This window comes from Mustela nivalis (genome assembly GCF_964662115.1).
Source record: "Mustela nivalis genome assembly, chromosome: 9".
NCBI lineage: Eukaryota > Metazoa > Chordata > Mammalia > Carnivora > Mustelidae > Mustela > Mustela nivalis.
Window position 1 is genome coordinate 68,902,903 of NC_139028.1, and position 20,937 is coordinate 68,923,839.

Genomic DNA, 20,937 nt, shown 5'->3' on the forward strand with positions numbered 1-20,937 from the left:
AACAAATAGCCTGTAGAACATGGGGAGTTAGAGAGGAGAAGGCAATTGAGGGAAGTTGGAAGGGGAGGTGAAGCATTAGAGACTATGGACTCTGAAAAACAACCTGAGGGTTATGAAGAGGCGAGGGGTGGGAGGTGGGGGTACCAGATGGTGGGTATTATAGAGGGCACGGATTGCATGGAGCACTGGGTGTGGTGCAAAAATAATAAATACTTTTATGCTGAAAATAAAGAAAAAATAAATTAAAAAAAATGACTTACTGAAAGCCAAAAAAAAAAAAAAAAAAAAAAAGAAAAGATTTCCACCTTCAAAAAGATGATCTTGCAGTCACTCTTCTGAGAGCCCCTTTGACATCCTTGTTTCTCAGACTGTAAATGATGGGGTTCAGCATGGGTGTCACTGCTGAATAGAACACAGAGATCATTTTATCCCTTTCATTCATTATCTTGGAGTTTGGCCTCATGTAGGCAAATATTGCTGATCCATAGAAGAGGACAACAACAATGAGATGGGATCCACAGGTAGAGAAAGCCTTGAACCTCCCCTCCCCAGAATGCATCTGGATTACTGTGGAGATAATATTCCAGTAGGAGACAAGGATCAGGCAGACAGGAGCTAAGAGGATGACCACACCCATTGCAAAGATGGCCATTTCTGTGCTGTAGGTATTTGTTGAAGCCAGCTTCAGGAGGGCAGGAGGCTCACAAAAAAAATGGTTGATAATATTGTTCCCTGTGTAGGGCAGACGCAGTGTGAATGTGGTGTCCACCAAAGACACAAATGCTCCGCTGACCCAGGACCCTGTGGCCAGTTGGACACATAACCAATGTGTCATGATGGTGGAGTAGTGCAGGGGCTTGCAGACAGCCACATAGCGGTCATAGGACATCACTGCCAGCAATGCACATTCTGTACACCCAACTAGAAGTAAAACAAATATCTGTGTTGAGCATCCAGCAAAAGAAATGGTTTTCCTCTTTACGAGAAAGTGGACAAGCACCTGGGGCACTGTGGTCGTAGAAAAACAGAGATCAGCAAAGGACAAGTTTCTAAGGAAAAAGTACATGGGTGTGTGGAGTCTAGAGTCTATGTGAATGAGCAAAATGATAAGCAGATTTCCCAGTACTGTCAGCAGGTAGATGATCAGAAAAAGGAAAAAGAGCAGGACTTGTGTCTGTGGATCTTGTGAGAGGCCCAGGAAGACAAATTCAGTCACATAGGTTTGGTTTTCTTCTCCCATGAAAATTTATTACTGTTTATATGTCAGCACCAAGAAAAGAAACACATATTGTCCAGTTATAAAAATTATATCTGAGTAACTTACGTATTAATAAGCATCAGAACTGGGCTGTTGATTTCCATCTCCTAACAGATTTCCTGTCAGAAGAGAGAATTCTCTTTTTACTTAGTATTTTTGACAGATGAAAGTCATTTCTGATTTGCTCTCCCTTTGAATCTTTCAGTTGCTCCAGAGGGCCAGAAATAATCCTGAATATGCTACATGACCAAACTTCAGCAGGACTACATATAGTCATGATAAGACTATAGTGCTGCTCACAGTGCATCCTTCATTTTATGTAGGTTTGGAAGCAAACAAATTGACATTGCTTTAAACTAGTTAGGTTTTTATGCTGCAAACTATCTGATAAAGCTATCTGATAACATTAAGAAAGCTGATTTTTTTGAATATTTTTGCAAAATAATCCTAAAGAAGCACTCTGAGCAAGAACTAGTAAATTAAAGGATGATGTAGTAGTCTGTGATCCTGGTCCTTAATTAAATTCTTCCTTTATCTGTTTTTAGTGTGAAGAGGATGTTGAGGAACATCAGTTAAAAAAAAAAAAAAAGCTGCCTCATTGATTGTTGCACTCAGAAGCATCCTTTTAAACATGACTTAATCTGTCCTCCACACTTTATCTCTCTTTGCACAAGGTCCTTTAGCAATAATAATACTAATTTCCATGTGTTGGGCCCTCGTGCCAGACATTGTTTGTGTACACTTATTTTTAACTTATTTTATCTTTACATAGATGATGAAACAAAGGTTCAGAAAAAATTTTGTTTTCTCAGTCTTTCTGTATCCTGCGATTCTTTTTTTTTTCTTACTCAAAAACTCATAGTAGAGAAGGCTAAACTTTCACCCAGTTATATCTGTCTATTTCCCATATCCACTCTGAGAAGACCAATCCATCGACCTTCATTTTATGGGTTTTAAAGCTAATCCACTGTGGCAGAGCTATCTTTAGTCACAAAAACAATCAGGCATACATGCACAGATATTTTAAAATAATTTCGGGTGGTCTTGGCCAACAGACACAGGAAAAAATGCTCATTGGCATCAGGGAAACACAAATCAAAACCACAATAAGATACCACCTCACACCTGTTAGAATGGCTAAAATTAAGTCAGGAAACAACAGATGTTGGCAAGGGATGAGAGAAAGGGGAACTCTCTTACACTGTTGGTGAGAATGCAATGTGGTACAGCCATTCTGGGAAACAGTATGGAGGTTCCTAAAATGTCAAAAAGTTAAAAATAGTGCAATAGACTCAGAAGTTGCATTATTGGGTATTTACCCAAAGGATACAAACAGTGATTCAAAGGAACACTTGCACCCCAATGTTTATAGCAGCAATGTCCACAATTGCCAAACTATGAAACGAGCTGAGATGTTCATCATCAGATGAATGGATAAAGAACACGTGATATATATATCTCAGTATCTATATAATGAAATATTGCTCAGACATCAAAAAAAATGAAATCTTACCATTTGGAATGACGTGGTTGGAAATAGAGGGTATTATGCTAAGTGAAATAAGTCAATCAGAGGAAGACAATTATCATATGATTTCACATATGTGTTGAATTTAAGAAATAAAATGGAGGATCATAGGGGGAAGAGAGGGAAAAATAAAATAAGGTGAAACCAGAGAGGGAGACAAACTATAAGAGGCTCTTAACTATAGGAAACAAACTGAGGGTTGCTGGAGGGAAAGTGGGGAAGGGGGAATGGGATAACTGGGTGATGGGCATTAAGAAGGGCACTTGATGTAAAGAGTTATATGCATTTGATGAAACACTAAATTGTACCTTTGAAACTAATAATAAACTAATAACAGTGAATGTCAACTACATTGAATTTAAATAAAAAAAATTAAACAACCTAAGATAAAGTAAGTACGTTAAAGCTTATTTTAGACATTTATTGGGTGGTTAAATTCAGAGGGGCTAGAATGGTCCTGTGAAGGAAGGAATTTGAAGTCTTTCTTTCTTTCTTTCTTTCTTTCTTTCTTTCTTTCTTTCTTTCTTTCTTTCTTTCTTTATCTCCCTGACTGTTTTTTCTTCAAAACAGCAAAGCATATGTCACTTTCTTTATTATCTGTTTATTCCTACCATCTGAGACATAGCAGAGGTTGTCTGCTATGTGTTGGGAAGGATGACTGACTGGCTCAGTTGGTAGAGCATGTGACTCTTGATTTTGAGGTTGTGAGATTGAGCCTCATGTTGGATGTAGAGATTACTTAAAAATGAAATATTAAAAAAAAAGTTAAGTTGAATGGGTGAACAAAGCATGCTGACACTCCACACCAAAACATTTGCCATTAGCACACCAACATATTCCCTTTCTCAAGAGAAATGTAAGTTAGAAGAAAGGACTATGTTGGCAGTTGAGATGTTGAATTCTGATCTGGGATTAGGACAATCTTGGTTTAGAAGATCCCAGGACTGATCACCTGGCTAAAGAGAGTGAATGAACTGACCATTACCCACATCCAAACAAGGAAGGGTGAGTTCAATATGAGAGGGGACAAGATACCTGGATTTGTGTATACCTGCACATTCAAATTAGCATACTCACACAGTCTTTTGTTTCATCCAGGGATGTCTGGCCACAAGAAGATTCTGCCTGTGTGTCTAGGACAGGTGGTCAAGGTCCCCTCCTGGTCCTGCCTACTCACACTGTCCAAACCCAGTGGCTAAATGGAACAAGGAGGGAATCCCTGAAAAGAGAATATTGAGACAACAAGAGGCCAAGGAGAATCTGGCAGATTAGCTTTTGGTGCAAAATGAGAGACAGGACTAGAGGAGAAAGGAGTTGGGGGAAAATGGAAGGGGAGGTGAACCATGAGAGACTATGGACTCTGAAAAACGATCTGAGGGTTTTGGCAGGGAGGGGGGTTGGAGGTCAGGGTACCAGGTGGTGAGTATTATAGAGGGCACGGATTGCATGGAGCACTGGGTGTGGTGCAAAAATAATGAATACTGTTATGTTGAAAATAAAAAATAAAGTTAAAAAAAAAAAAGGAGAGACAGGGCTTATTCACAACCCTTGAAGTCACGCAGGTATCCTGGGTGAATAGCTTAATCCTCTCCAGAGGAGTTGTAAAACAGGGTGAATGAGGCTATCACTCAAGACAATCAGTAAAAAAGAAGAGCATGTATTCTCTGTCGAAGCCAGATAAAAAAGAGATAGGAGTGAAAGGCGGAGTCCATCCCAATGACAGAATCAAAATTTCAGACTCTCTAAAAGGATTAAGTCCCACTAATTACCTTATCTGCTCTCACCTGGTGGACTGGCAAGAGACAAACACAGGACAATGGGTTCAGTGATGAAGCAGAAGTTAATCAATGAAGGAAATTATGGTTTCTGTAGTCTGTTAATCCATAGCCTAATAGGCAACTTCCATTGCTTTTACCACATATCTTGAAGGTTGGAACATCGTCTTGTCTACAAGTCCTGTTATACCCAAAGCCAATGAGAATGATTGTATTAAAATCCCCAATTCACCAAGAAACATGCCTTAAGGATTTTCCTGGGATTAAGTCTTTAAGCCTGAGTTCCTAAGAGCTATTGTAAACAGGGCAGTCCCTGGAGCAATTTGTGCTATTAACTTTTTAAAACATTTCTACAATAAGAGATACCCTGGGGGCATTTTTCATTCTACTTATATACTGAAATATCTGAATCTTATCTGGTAATCAGGTACTACTCTACTGTTTCTCAAACCAGTCTAAGGACCACTTGTGTCTCTAAATTGTTAGTATTTTTAAAATGGAGGTTTTAATAATGATGGTAACATAAAAGACAAAAGTACATTTTGCATCATTTGGTTGATGACTACCAAAATTACTGCTACCAAGGACTTCAGAACCCATGTGTGCAACTGTACTCAAAATGCTTTAATTAAAATCTTCAGCTAATGGAAATGGTGATGGGGTTGGGGCAAAGCTCTAAACTACAGATGGGTGATGCAGCTTAAGATATCAGGACTGTTTAAATGAAGGCTTTATTGTAGCTATTCAAATATAGAAGGGTGGTGTGAGAACAAAGTCAGCATATAACAAAGGGCCATGTAAAAAAGTCCTGAAGAGAATTCTTGGTTTCCTCAACCTCTCTTTTTGAGTCTCTCCCATCATCTACAGAATTGCTCAGGCCAAAGACTTAGGGATATTTCATTACTCACTTTTTAAATCTTGTATAAACTATCTACTCATATATCTAACCATCACCTCTGGCTCCCCATTGCTACAACCCTAGCTAAGACCAATATCTCTTTCCTGGGCTACTGCAATAAAACTCATTCTTATTGATTGTTTTTTTTTGTTTCCATACTTGTCCACTTATAATCCACTTCCGATACAATACTCAATGTGACCTTTAGAAGTATATTATCAAGATGGCTTTCTTTGAAAACTAAAATAAAATCAATTGCCTTTTCAGAACTTCCAAGCTTGCAATGGGTTGAATTGTAACCCCCAAAATATGTCCACTTGGAACCTCACAACATGATCATATTTGGTATAACGACCTTTGCCACTGTAGTTATATTCAAAATGAAATCATTCTGGAGTAGGGTGAATGCTAACCAGTGACATATGTCTTCTTAAGAAAATGGGAAGAAGGGGCACATGGGTTAAGACTTCTTTTTTTTTTTAATTTTTTATTTTTTATGAACATATATTTTTATCCCCAGGGGTACAGGTCTGTGAATCACCAGGTTTACACACTTCACAGCACTCACCAAAGCACATACCCTCCCCAATGTCCATAATCCCACCCCCTTCTCCCAAACCCCCTCTCCCCAGCAACCCTCAGTTTGTTTTGTGAGATCAAGAGTCACTTATGGTTTGTCTCTCTCCCAATCCCATCTTGTTTCATTGATTCTTCTCCTACCCACTTAAGCCCCCATGTTGCATCACCACTTCCTCATATCAGGGAGATCATATGATAGTTGTCTTTCTCTGCTTGACTTATTTCGCTAAGCATGATACGCTCTAGTTCCATCCATGTTGTCGCAAATGGCAAGATTTCATTTCTTTTGATGGCTTCTGCCTTCGGCTCAGGTCATGATCCCAGGGTCCTGGCATAGAGCCCTGCATTGGGCTCTCTGCTCAGCGGGGAGCCTGCTTCCCCCCCCTCCCCGCCCTGCATGCCTCTATGCCTACTTGTGATCTCTTTCTGTCAAATAAATAAATAAAATATTTAACAAAAGCGAAAAGAAACTTTTGGGACTCCATCAAAATCAAAAGCTTCTGCACAGTAAAGGAAACAGTCAAGAAAACAAAGAGGCAACCCACGGAATGGGAGAAGATATTTGCAAATGACAGTACAGACAAAAGGTTGATATCCAGGATCTATAATGAACTCCTTAAACTCAGCACACATGAAACAGGCAAACATATCAAACAATGGGCAGAAGATATGAACAGACACTTCTCCAATCAAAACATACAAATGGTTATCAGACACATGAAAAAATGTTCATCATCACTAGCCCTCAGGGAGATACAAATTAAAACCACATTGAGATAACACCTTACACCAGTTAGAATGGCCAAAATTAACAAAACAGGAAACAACATGTGTTGGAGAGGATGTGGAGAAAGGGGAACCCTCTTCCACTGTTGGTGGGAATGCAAGTTGGTGCAGCCTCTTTGGAGAAGAGTGTGGAGATTCCTCAAGAAATTAAAAAGAGAGCTTCCCTATGACCCTGCCATTGCACTACTGGGTATTTACCCCAAAGATACAGATTTCGTGAAAAGAAGGGCCATCTTCACCCCAATGTTTATAGCAGCAATGGCCACAGTTGCCAAACTATGGAAAGAACCAAGATGCCCTTTAACGGACGAATGGATAAGGAAGATGTGGTCCATATACACTATGGAGTATTATGCCTCCATCAGAAAAGACTAATACCCAACATTTGTAGCAACATGGATGGGACTGGAAGAGATTATGCTGAGTGAAATAAGTCAAGCAGAGAGAGTCAATTATCATATGGTTTCACTTATTTGTGGAGCATAACAAATAGCATGGTGGACATGGGGAGTTAGGAGAAGGGAGTTGGGGTAAATTGGAAGGGGAGGTGAATCATGAGAGACTATGGACTCTGAAAAACAATCTGAGGGGTTTGAAGTGGCAGGGGGATGGGAGGTTGGGGTACCAGGTGGTGGGTATTTTAGAGGGCACAGATTGCATGGAGCACTGGGTATGGTGAAAAAATAATGAATATTGTTTTTCTGAAAATAATTAATAAAAATTAATTAATAAAAAAAGAAGAAAAGAAAAGGGGAATATAGGGACACCTGGGTGGCTCAGTTGTTTGAGCATCTGACTCTTCGTTTTAGCTCAGGTCATGAGATCAAGCACTAAGTTGGGCTCCATGCTCAACAGGGAGTTTGCTTGAAATTCTCTCTCCCTCCCACTCTGCCCCTCTCTTTGCTTGTGTGCTCTCTCTCTCAAATAAATAAATAAATACTTAAAAAAAAAAAAGAAGTGGGACAGACACAGAGGGAGGGAAGGTCATATTAAGGCAGAGGCAGAGATTGGAATTATACTGCCACAAACTAGGGAACACTTCAGTGCCAAAAGCTTGAAGAAGCAAGGAAGGGTCCTCTCCCAGAGCCTTGGGAGGGAGCATAGTCTACAAGATGGAGCAAGTTAGACAAAACAAGACAAATACCATATGATTTTACCTATATGTGGAATTTAAGAAACAAAACAAATAAAATGAGAGAGAGACAGACTCATAAATACAGAGAAAAAACTAGTGATTGCCAAATGGAAGAGGGTAGGGGAGATGAAATTGGTGAAAGGGATAAAGAGGTACAAACATTCGGTTATAACATCACTAAGTCATGAAGTGTAAAGTACAGCATAGGAATCTAGCCAACAATACTATAATAACTGTCAGGTGGCAGATGATATCTACATTTATTGTGGTAAGCATTATGTAATGTATATAAATATCAAATCATTATGTTGTACACCTGAAACTAATATAATATTGTATGTCATCTATCCTTCAATTAAAAAATATAAATTATTTTATTTACATCATAGCCTCTCAAAAAATCTGTAGTACAAGATCAGTTTTTTGTTTCCTTGCATAAGATTATGTTGATACATATAATCTGAAAATAATACAACTCACAGCTGCCTAGTGAATCTATTATTGCATACATTTATTCTCCCATGCAGAGTCATTACGCACACAATGTATTCAATTCAGCAGGGACATCATGACACATAATGATGAGCAATGGATACCCAGAACAAACCAGGGACACTGAAGCTGGAGCAACCAGATCTCAGTGTGGCAAGCTTGATTTTCATCAAGATCTCCTCATTTTATCTGGCTCCTGCCATACTTCATCCATAATAACTTTGTTTATAGATGGTCATGAAGTCATAGCAGAACTCCAAGTTGAAATTTTTCTTGGTAAAAGAAAAAATTTTCTATATTCTTCTTGCTGTGTGAAAGGAGGGTTTGGCTATGGTCAGCAGCACTCTTCTATATGACAAGAATCCCTACAAGATGCTCCATGGAAGATGGGGTGTGACAATCAGGGGATATTTGTAAGTCTGGGAAATGAAGTACTAATGGTACATGTTTGTGACTTAGGACTTCTGCCATGAGAAAGAAACAATCATGCGGGGGAAATGGACAGAACTTTGATGGTCCCCAGCTATGTTTTTATATGGCTCACAGGCTCTGCAGCCAGGCATGGAAATTGGTAGTGTTTCTACATGCCAATGAAGAGTTGGGTCAATTCCACTTAATACTTGCAGGTAGAGATTTAGCTAAGGGTAAAGAACAACAGTGGATTTCCTTCCAAGGGAGTGGCAGTACACACACTGACCATCAGTGAGTAGCCACAAGCATTACCAGTAGTGCTTTTGCCAAAAAATTTTGGCAAGTTGTGAAAAAGGATAATGGGGCCATTTAATCCCACAGAATAAGTTACATCTTCTGGGATTGCTTCTCATATGTCAGCCATCCTTTTCCACTTTCCAAAAAGGAGAACTTAATGGATACTGGCACAATCAAACCTGCAGAAGAGGGAGGAGCATGTCTGAGGAGGGAACAGCTGTGATGTATTAGTGTCACAGATGTTTCTGATAAGAGAGTTATGATGTAGGCACATTGCTTCTTAATTCTCGTTCCTTCAACCCAACAATTGTTCTTGGAGAGAAGGAGTGTGTGATATGTGAAAATGTATGTTGGACTATGAGATCCCACACATTATTGTCTAAGCCAGTAGCTCCCCCATGTGTAGTTGAATTAACTATAGCAGTATTTTGGGACTCTACAGCAAAACAACATAACCCCTACAAACAAAACAAAATAAGAAAGAGGCTTCCATATCAGAGTTTTAAGGTAAAAATATAATTGATATTTTTCACATGAAATTATAGAATTTAGCATATTTTTTTCATTTATTTATTTTCAGCATAACAGTATCATTATTTTTTCACCACACCCAGTGCTCCATGCAATCCATGCCCTCTATAATACCCACCACCTGGTACCCCGACCTCCCACCCCCCCCACCACTTCAAACCCCTCACACTGTTTTTCAGAGTCCATAGTCTCTCATGATTCACCTCCCCTTCCAATTTACCCCAACCTCCTTCTCTCTAACTCCTCATGTCCTCCATGCTTTTTGTTATGCTCCACAAATAAGTGAAACCATATGATAATTGACTCTCTCTGCTTGACTTATTTCACTCAGCATAATCTCTTCCAGTCCCATCCATGTTGCTACAAAAGTTGGGTATATATGGACCACATCTTCCTTATCCATTCATCCGTTGAAGGGCATCTTGGTCCAGCATCTGTGGATGACTGTAGATGTTAGCATGGGATGAGGCTGACAACAAGCAATGGAGTTTAGAAGCAAAAGTACTATCTCTGGGTGAAAATGAATTAGTGACTTAGGAATGCAGTATAAATGAAGTTCCTCTTTGATGTATAAAAATATTAATATAATATGATATAAATATATAACTTACATTATATGTAATGCAGTAGCAAAAAAGCGGTTATGAGGCAAGCGAGCCATAACCACAGAGAAGAATCTTGGAACAACATGCAGGTGACAAACTTGAAAACATCCTTGATATACAAGCATTACCCTTATAGATGTATCAGCCTAGGGATAGTTCAGAGAGAAATCTGTTAAAAATGTCAAATCAGGGGGTGCCTAGGTAGCTCAGTGGGTTAAAACCTCTGCTTCAACTCGGGTCATGATCCCAAGGTCCTGGGATCGAGCCCCATATCGGGTTCTCACCTGTGCAGGGAACCTGCTTCCTCCCCTTTCTCTCTGCCTGCCTCTCTGCCCACTTGTGCTCTCTGTCTGTCAAATAAATAAATAAAATCTTTAAAAAAAATGTCGAATCAGTTTGGAATGTCTTCATTCTCAAAGCTGTATATCAATATAAAGATTCTTGCCTCTGAGAGGGTTTATCTTCCAAATACTTTCATAAATGCCTCCTTCACATCCTTGTTCGGGTTCATCATGGATGTTACAACTGAGTAGAACACAGAGATCACCTTATCCCCTTCACTTATGTTCTTGGAATTTGGACGCATGTAGGTAAATATTGTTGAGCCATAGAAGAAGACAACAACAGTGAGATGAGAACCCAAGTAGAAAAGACCTTGGGCCTCCCCTCTCCTAACTGTATCTGAATCACAGTGAATATAATATTCCAATAGGAGAAAAGGATGAGGGAAAGAGGACCAAGGAGAATTACCACACCTATTGCAAAGATGGCAATCTCAGCTTTGTAGGTTTCTTCTGAAGCCAACTTCAGGAGTGCAGGAGGTTCACAAAAATAATGATTAATTATGTTCTGTCCGTGGTATGACAGACATAAAGTAAATGTTGTGTCTACCAGAGATACAAATGCTCCAGTGGCCCAGGACCCTATGCTCAGCTGTATACACACCCTCTGGGTCATGAGCATGGAGTAGTGAAGGGGCTTACAGACAGCCACATAGCAGTCATAGGACATCACTGCTAGGAGGGAACTTTCTGTACACCCAGCTACTAGGAAAAAAATCATCTGAATTGAACAGCCAGCAAAGGAAATGGTTTTTCTCATTACTAGCAAATGGAATAACATCTGGGGGATGATTGTTGTAGAGAAACGGAGATCAGTAAATGACAAATTTTTAAGGAAGAAGTACATTGGTGTTTGAAGTCGAGAGTCGGTATGAATTAGCATTATGATGAGAAGATTTCCCAACAGAGTTATCAGGTAGATGATGAGAAACACCACAAACAGGAGGATCTGTATCTGCCGATCTGAAGAAAGGCCCAGCAAGATAAATTCAGTCACATAGGTTTGGTTTTCTGTGCCCATTGATGTTTATTTCTACCTAAACATTAGCATAACTAGGGCAATAAGAAGTTGACTATAATGGAAAATCAAATCTTGAAAGCAAAGATCTCATTGCAAGAACAAAAGTATTTGATTGAAAACATTCTTGGAAGCATTTAAGACATTTGATTTTTTAAAAATTCCATACCTAATTCTTTTTTTTTTAATGATTATTATTTTTTTAATTTTCAGCATAACAGTATTCATTATTTTTGCATTACACCCAGTGCTCCATGCAATCTGTGCCCTCTATAATACCCACCACCTGGTACCCCGACCTCCCACCCCCTGCCCCTTCAAACCCCTCAGATTGTTTTTCAGAGTCCATAGTCTCTCTCTCATGATTCACCTCCCCTTCCAATTTCCCCCAACTCCCTTCTCTAATTCTTACTGAAACTATTTGAAAAAGGATGCCAACATATTATATGGATTTGAGAAAACACGACGAGTTCAGCCTTTAGTAGAAAGCCCAGGTTTTTCTTTTTCCTAGTTTATTTTCTCAGTCAGCAGATTTTGACTTTCATCAAGGAGCAGAAGCAATAATTATCTTTTCCTTTCTGTTTCCAAGGGATCCTTTGTCATCCTTCTTAGTAGGAAGGGAATTTTAAGAAACCATTTAGATCATGTTATAATCCATAGTCCTAGTACTTTTTAAAATTCTTTTTTTAAAATAATTTCCTTCAAGAGCTGTTATTTTTTTTAAATTAAATTTATTTATTTTCAGCATAACAGTATTTATTATTTTTTTCACCACACCCAGTGCTCCATGCAATCCATGCCCTCTATAATACCCACCACCTGGTTCCCCCAACCTCCCACCCCCCACCCCCCCGCCACTTCTACTGTGTCAGAAAATCAAGGCTTGATGGCAATGTGGAAGACTAGGGCATAATGGGCCCACATCATTACTGAGCCAAGATGTTGGAGACAAGACCAGACTTGGGTAACACCACACACTATGGAACAAAGGACAACCCTTTGTGGAGATAAAATGGCACCACAATAGCTGTCTGCGCAATGGCAGTCTCTTTTCTGGTGCGACTAGTGTTTGAGCTCATTCATGCTGCTGTTTGTTTTATAATATCCAATGAGTTGTGTAGGTGCATCAGTAGGAAATCAGGTTCTGGTCCAATGCTTTGTAGTCAGGCAGAGATATTATTCAGTTTATATATTACTGTATATCAGGAATAAGCAAAGAATAACATGGCTGGGTATAAGCTAATAGAAAAGGAAATTAGAGAATGTAGCTGGGGACATGGGCAAATGATTGGCACTTGTGGCTGGAGTCTTCTATCCTTGAGAAGGGTTATGGTCAAATAATCTTCAACAAAGCAGGAAAAAAATATCTGGTGGAAAAAAGAGAGTCTCTTCAATAAATGGTGCTGGGAAAATTGTACAGCTATATATAGAAGAATGAAACTTAACCATTCTCTCATACCATACATAGAGATAAACTCAAAATGGATGAAAGACCTCAATGTGAGGCATGGATCTATCAAAATCTGAGAGGAGAACATAAGCAGTAACCTCTTTGATATTGGCCACAGAAACATCTTTCAAGACACATCTCCAAAGGCAAAGGAAACAAGAGTGAAAATGAGCTTTTGGGACTTCATCAAGATCAAAAGCTTCTGCACAGAAAAGGTAACAGTCAAAAAAACAAAGAGGAAATCCGTGGAATGGGAGAGAATATTCGCAAATGACATTACAGAAAAAGGGCTGATATCCAACATCTATAAAGAACCCCTCAAACTCAACACCCAAAAAACAGATAATCATGTTAAAAATGGGTAGAATACATAAACAAATACATCAGAAAAGACACATAGACAAGTGGAACAGAGTAGAGATCCCAGATATGGACCCTCAACTCTATGGTCAAATAATCTTCAACAAAACAAGAAAAAATATACAGTGGAAAAAAGACAGTCTCTTCAATAAATGGTGCTGGTAAAATGGGACAGCTATGTGTAGAAGAATGAAACGCAACCATTCTCTTACACTGTACACAAAGATAAGCTCAAAATGGATAAAATACCTCAATGTGAGACAGGAATCCATCAGAATCCTGGAGGAGAACATAGGCAGTAACCTCTTCCATATCAGCCACGGCAACTTCTTTCAAGATATGAAAGGTATTTCAAGATTTCCAAAGGCAAAGGAAACAAAAGTGAAAATGAGCTTTTGGGACTTCATCAATATCAAAAGCTTCTGCACAACAAAGGAAACAGTCAACAAAACAAAGAGGCAACCCACAGAATGGGAGAAGATATTTGCAAATGACAGTACAGACAAAAGGTTGATATCCAGGATCTATCAAACTCAACACACACAAAACAGACAATCATATCAAAAAATGGGCAGAAGATATGAAAAGACACTTCTCCAATGAAGACATACAAATGGCTATCAGACACATGAAAAAATGTTCATCATCACTAGCCATCAGGGTGATTCAAATTAAAACCACATTGAGATATCATCTTACACCAGTTAGAATGGCCAAAATTAGCAAGACAGGAAACAACGTGTGTTGGAGAGGATGTGGAGAAAGGGGAACCCTCTTCCACTGTTGGTGGGAATGCAAGTGGGTGCAGCCAATTTGGAAAACAGTGTGGAGATTCCTTAAGAAATTAAATTAAATTTAATTTCCTCAAGAAATTAAAAAATTAAAAATAGAGCTTCCCTATGACCCTGCAATTGCACTACTGGGTATTTACCCCAAAGATACAGATGCCGTGAAAAGAAGGGCCATCTGTACCCGAATGTTTATAGCAGCAACGGCCACGGTCGCCAAACCAAGATGTCCTTGAACAGACGAATGGATAAGGAAGATGTGGTCCATATACACTATGGAGTATTATGCCTCCATCAGAAAGGATGAATACCCAACTTTTGTAGCAACATGGACGGGACTGGAAGAGATTATGCTGAGTGAATTAAGTCAAGCAGAGTCAATTATCATATGGTTTCACTTATTTGTGGTGCATCACAAATAGCATGGAGGATATGGGGAGTTAGAATGGAGAAGGGAGTTGGGGGAAATTGGAAGGGAGGTGAACCATGAGAGACTATGGACTCTGAAAAGCAATCTGAGGGTTATGAAGGGGCAGGGGGTGGGAGGTCAGGGTACCAGGTGGTGAGTATTAGAGAGGGCATGGATTGCATGGAGCACTGGGTGTGGTGCAAAAATAATGAATACTGTGATCCTGAAAACAAATAAAAAATAAATTTAAAACAAACAAAGAAACAAACAAAAAAAATAAAATCTTTGTTAATTCAAAAAAAATAATAAAAAATAAAATTATATTGCTGAACAACAACAAGAAATATATACTTATGCATATGTCTCCTCAGGGTAGGGAAACAGAAGCAAAAATAATCTACTGGTATTGTACCAAAATAAAAAGCTTCTGTACCATGGCAGAAACCATCAACAAAACAAAAGGCATCCTAGTGAATGGGAGACAATACCTGCAAATGATATATTCAGCAGGGGGGTTAATATAAAAGATATATAAAGAACTTATACAGCTCAATACCAACCCCCCCCCCCCCCACACACACAACCAAACAACCCTCTGATTAAAAAATGGACCAAGGACATGAAGAGACAATTTTTCATATATACTTTAGTTGTGATTTGAGAGGAGCTGTGGTGGACACTTCCATTCATATTTAGGAAACATTGATTGGGTTCAATCCCATGCAATTATCCTGCTAGAAGCTAGAAATGTGATTGAGAACAAAAAAGGCCTAGTTCCTGCCCTTCTGGACTTATATGTTAGTGTACTATGCTACCAGATTATCCCAGAGATCAGAAGGAAAAAGAAATTATTCATGTTAATATAGAACAGACAAAGCTTAGAAGGAGGAATATGGGATTTTAGTGAGTTTAAAACAAACTGAGTAACATGATATAATAAGTACTATTGGATTTTATAAAGATGAGTTTGGAGATCTTGAGACAAAGTATGTCAGTTCAGCTCAGGTACGGTACTTGGCAGGAGGTGAGTAAATGTGCTGAGGAATATAATGAAGAAGTGAAGTGTGCCACAAAGTGTGCCATGAAGTGAAGTCTGAGCCGTAAAAACACCCACACTTAGTGGAGTAGGATCTCTTTCCTTTCAGATTACCCAGAATGGAAAGGATTTTTGTCAACCTGAGTATCGCCTATTGGAAATGTTGACTGGCTCCATCAACGGAAACAATCTGGGTCTCCACACCACCCCATACAGGAGAACAGTTAAAGACAACTCCCCAAAGAAGAAATATGCACTAAACTGTTAATAAGTGAGAAATACAATTTTATTGGGTTATGCTATTATTATTTTTGGGTTCTCTGATTAGGTTATGATACTGTTATTTCTGGGTTCTCTAATGTAGCAGGTGGCAAGTGTTATCTTCACGTATAATGAATGAGCAGTTGAGAGTAGAAGAAGACCCAGTTAATATAAATGCTTTTTGAAAAAGTTTATGGCAAAAGTGCAGGGGACTTTGAGATACAGTCCATAAAGGAGAGAAAAACCAAATTATTGACTTTCTCTGCTTGACTTATTTCACTCAGCATAATCTCTTCCAGTCCCATCCATGTTGCTACAAAAGGTGGGCATTCGTCCTTTCTGATGGAGGTATAATACTCCATAGTGTATATGGACCACATCTTCCTTATCCATTCATCCTTTGAAGGGCATCTTGGTTCTTTCCACAGTATGGCGACTGTGGCCATTGTTGCTATAAACATTGGGGTACAGATGGCCCTTCTTTTCACGACATCTGTATCTTTGGGGTAAATACCCAGTAGTGCAATTGCAAGGTCATAGGGAAGCTCTCTTTTTAATTTCTTGAGGAATCTCCACACTCTTCTCCAAAGTAGCTGCACCAACTTGCATTCCCACCAACAGTGGAAGAGGGTTTCCCTTTCTTCACATCCTCTCCAACACATGTTTTTTCCTGTCTTGCTAATTTTGGCCATTCTAACTGGTGTAAGGTGGTATCTCAATGGGGTTTTAATTTGAATCTCCCTGATGGCCAGTGATGATGAACATTTTTTCATGTGCCTGATAGCCATTTGTATGTCTTCATTGGAGAAGTGTCTGTTCATATCTTCTGCCCAAATAGCATGGAGGACAAGGGGAGATGGAGAGGAGAAGGGAGTTGAGGGAAATTGGAAGGGGAGGTGAACCGTGAGAGACTATGGACTCTGAAAAACAATCTGAGAGGTTAGAAGGGGCGGGGGGTGGGAGGTTAGGGGAACCAGGTGGTGGGTATTGGAGAGGGCACAGATTGCATGGAGCACTGGATGTGGTGCAAAAACAATGAATACTGTTATGCTGAAAAAAAAAATAAATTAATTAAAAAAAATACAGTGCAAAAACCAACCAAACAAACAAAAACACCCCCAAATTATTATTTGTTTGTTTTAATAGGGAAATATTTATCATATTTGGAAGCTGAATGAAGTTAGAGGGAGAGCTTATAACATAAGAAAAACATGTAAATGACAGAACAAGTAGGACAGGGAATGAACCTGAGGATTTAGAATTTTGGTAATAACTACAAGGCCAACTCCTCCACCGAATACACTCTGGGAGTATCCTACAGCTGACACGAAACCCACATTAACTTCCGGGGCAGAGCCTTCACCATGAAACGGACCCTTGTTTCCTAGTCAGCAATTTAGAAATGGGCCATTAGTGCCTCCTGAGGATAGGGTAGAACTCTGGAGCATCTGTGCTCAGATGCCAGGCCAGGAATCATACCCAACAGGACTCATTAACATCCTGTTTTGTGGACCATCATTTCCAGGGGGAGGCCCTTTCAGCTGAGATGAGAAGTCCCTGGGAATGGTAGGCATGGAATAAAGCAGAGAGGGTGGAGTCATGGGATATGGAGCCAGAACAGCCTCCCGAAAGACAGGGCCCTGGTTCACTGTTCTCCCCAGGGAGAGTGAGGCTAGGCATGGCAGGGCCTCCCTTGGGCAGCTCTTCCAATATGTACTTCTTCCAGATGCCAGGCCAGGAATCATACCCAACAGGACTCATTAACATCCTGTTTTGTGGACCAGCATTTCCAGGGGAGGCCCTTTCAGCTGAGATGAGAAGTCCCTGGGAATGGTAGGCATGGAATAAAGCAGAGAGGGTGGAGTCATGGGATATGGAACCAGAACAGCCTCCCGAAGGACAGGGCCCTGGTTCACTGTTCTCCCCAGGGAGAGTGAGGCTAGGCATGGCAGGGCCTCCCTTGAGCAGCTCTTCCAATATGTACTTCCCCTAGGTTCCTGCTGCTTTCCTCTTTGCTCCCAGACCTTAACAAGAGTAAATGACAGTCTGAGCATCTGGACCCAAGAACTCAGTCTCACACCTTCTCCAGAGCTGGATGCTGGATAGGTTCTCGACCTGGAGACCTGGGTGATAGAAGAAGCACCTGCTAATTCTCCACAGGTGTGAGAACAGGAAATCCATCTCTGAAGTAAGAGCTTCACAAAAACTACCCAAGACTATTAGCCCTCTGTCTCTATTACATCTCTGTGAGGAATAGAGGACCAGAAGAAATGGCCCTGACATCTATGTTGGTCAGACTCCTCAGACTCTTAACCCAACTTGGCAAAATTTGAATCAGCTGGACACTCTTATAAAAGCTTACTCTTTCTGCATTTCCACAGGAAAATCCTTGATTCTCAAACAACCCCTGAGGCAGGTTGCATGGTTTGGCAGCTTGGCTTCTCACTAACTGAGGTAAAGCCTTTATCTCTCTTTCAGGGAAGTGTGAAGCCTCTAGATATGTTGATTTTTGAAACAGAGCCCAAAGCAGACCCTAAGAGCTTAAGCTATACTGTCTTCCAGATTCTCTAGTGCTTTGGGCTCTGTACCCCATCCTAATGACCTCTATTCCTGGTTTCCTAAACATGAAAAATCCATAAAAATGAAAAAAGAGTCTGTGCAACATCCCAGGTCTGAGTGACCACTTCCTGGTGGAAGTATCAATACCTGTCCATACAGCCCAGGCTTTGCTGGCCTCTGATATGGGATTTTTGCACCTATCTGGTAATAAATGTCTCCAAATCAAAGGGCCATCTAAGAGCCAATAATATGCCTGTCATATGCTTTAATGCTTTCCAGAACAGGAATTCATCCTGTCTATCCTGTGGCCATTTAATCCAATGTAGACACTCTGGCCCTGCAGGAGGGAGATTGGGGATCTCAGTCAGGTGTAATAGAGTGCAGATAGAATTATTGAGCCTGATTACAACATACAACACATGCTCTTTTGTTGCCAGCAGCTTTCACCTTTTCTCCTAAACACAAACACTGTGATCTTTTTGGGCAGGGCCTCATTAGTTATCAGATCTTTGAGTTCTCCCAGGCTCCCATGTTTGCATAACCAGTAAAGAACACCTATGTTGTAACTGATCTTAAAGGTTTAGCCCATAAAGGTAATACCATGTCAAAAACTCCATCCCCTAGTCTTAGAGAGTATGGAATCCCTTCTCCCTCAAACACATGGAGAGTATGGAGCTGATCCAGGGAAGTGACTAAGGTGGATGTATTTTAGCTCTTTCTATGAGACTTACAACTATAGCCTTGAGTACTACAAACAAACGTGGACAAAAGTTATATGGAAAATGTAGGGGAAGTGCTTTGTTGAGATCACACATCTGTACCAGCTTTATATTCAGAACAGGTCATTAGGACAGTAACCGGGTATTTAAATCATTAGACACACAGTATACTAAAAACAGGTACAAAAACAACCTAGGGTTTGGGTTCCAGGATATTGATTTCTAGAGAGAGGTGATTTAATTGTGGAAAGACACATGTCAAGTTTTGATGTCCTGAATAAGATTTTCATGTAGTGACATGTTAATGTTTAGCTACTGTGATGTCTGCTCTCCATTCAGATGGATCTTTCTTCAAGGTACAATTAAAAGTGTCAGAAACTGAGAAGTTAATAGGTAAAGTCCATTTCCAGTAGGAAAAACATTGCCTCATTGGATTCATGTTGGCCATCATCAGGAGCCTATGATGTTACAAACTAGGGACCACCTTAGCAAAAATTCACTGAGAATGTATTTGATTCTAGGAAACTAAAGAAACAACACAGAATGGAGCACTGGAACTCCACCTTGGGAAGTGGCTTTATATTGATGGGGATTCTGAATGACAGTGGGTCTCCTGAACTGCTCTGTGCCACAATCACAGTCCTGTACATGTTGGCCCTGACCAGCAATGGCCTGCTGCTCTTGGTCATTACAGTGGATTCCCGGCTCCACGTGCCCATGTACTTCCTGCTCAGGCAGCTCTCACTCATGGATCTCCTCTTTACATCTGTTGTCACTCCCAAGGCTGTCATGGATTTTCTGCTCAATGAAAACACCATCTCTTTTGTGGGCTGTGCCCTTCAGATGTTTCTGGCATTGATGTTGGGTGGTGCAGAGGATCTGCTACTGGCCTTCATGGCCTATGACAGATATGTGGCCATTTGTCATCCTCTGAACTACATGGTCTTCATGAGGCCAAAGGTCTGCTGGTTCATGGTGGCCACAGCCTGGGTACTGGCATCCATAAGTGCCTTTGTTTATACTGTGTATACCATGCACTATCCCTTCTGCATGTCCCGGAAGATCAGGCACCTGCTCTGTGAGATCCCACCTTTGCTGAAGTTGGCCTGTGCAGATACCTCTAGATATGAACTGTTTGTGTATGTGATGAGTGTAACCTTCCTGATACCCCCTCTTTTTACTATCATTTCCTCTTATGCACTAATCCTGTGTACTGTATTTCGGGTGCCTTCAAGTGAGGGGAAGCAGAAAGCCCTAGTCACCTGCTCTTCCCACCTGATGGTGGTTGGGATGTTCTACGGAGCTGCCACATTTATGTATGTCCTTCCCAGTTCACTCCATAGCCCTAAGCAAGACAACATCATCTCTCTTTTCTACACAGTTGTCACTCCAGCCCTGAACCCCCTTATCTACTGTCTGAGGAATAAGGATGTTATGAGAGCCTTGAAAAGAGTCCTGGGAAAATACATGCTGTGACACAGTCCAGCATCTAGGGAGAGCTTCTGGCTGTCCCTCAGAGTTCATTTCTCTTCAAAGATTTCTGCTAATGTCCCATGGTAAAAACACCGTAATGCAATGGCTACATTTTAATAGTTAAATGAAGGAATGTAATTTGTTTTTTTAATTCTTTTTTATTTTCAGCATAACAGTATTCATTATTTTTGCACCACACCTATGGATCTATGCAATCCGTGCCCACTA

The 20,937-nt window shown here is 40.2% G+C and overlaps 2 protein-coding genes and 1 pseudogene across 3 annotated transcripts; 1 reads left to right on the forward strand and 2 right to left on the reverse strand.

Annotated features, from left to right (window-relative positions):
• Positions 1-307: 307 nt before the first annotated feature.
• Positions 308-1,240, reverse strand: LOC309841376 (olfactory receptor 2D3-like; the record flags this gene model as incomplete). Its single annotated transcript, XM_082684258.1, has 1 exon — positions 308-1,240. The coding sequence occupies one exon, from the start codon at positions 1,238-1,240 to the stop codon at positions 308-310; it is 933 nt and encodes a 310-aa protein (XP_082540384.1).
• Positions 1,241-10,752: 9,512 nt separating this feature from the next.
• LOC309841377 (olfactory receptor 2D3-like) lies at positions 10,753-11,657 on the reverse strand (annotated as a pseudogene). Its single transcript has one exon. The product of its transcript is annotated as an olfactory receptor 2D3-like (transcript).
• An 8,119-nt stretch (positions 11,658-19,776) lies between these two features.
• LOC309840676 (olfactory receptor 2AG1-like) lies at positions 19,777-20,712 on the forward strand (the record flags this gene model as incomplete). Its single annotated transcript, XM_082682946.1, has 1 exon — positions 19,777-20,712. Exon 1 carries the CDS (start codon positions 19,780-19,782, stop codon positions 20,710-20,712), a length of 933 nt encoding a protein of 310 aa, XP_082539072.1. The 5' UTR covers positions 19,777-19,779.
• Between the last annotated feature and the right edge of the window lie 225 nt (positions 20,713-20,937).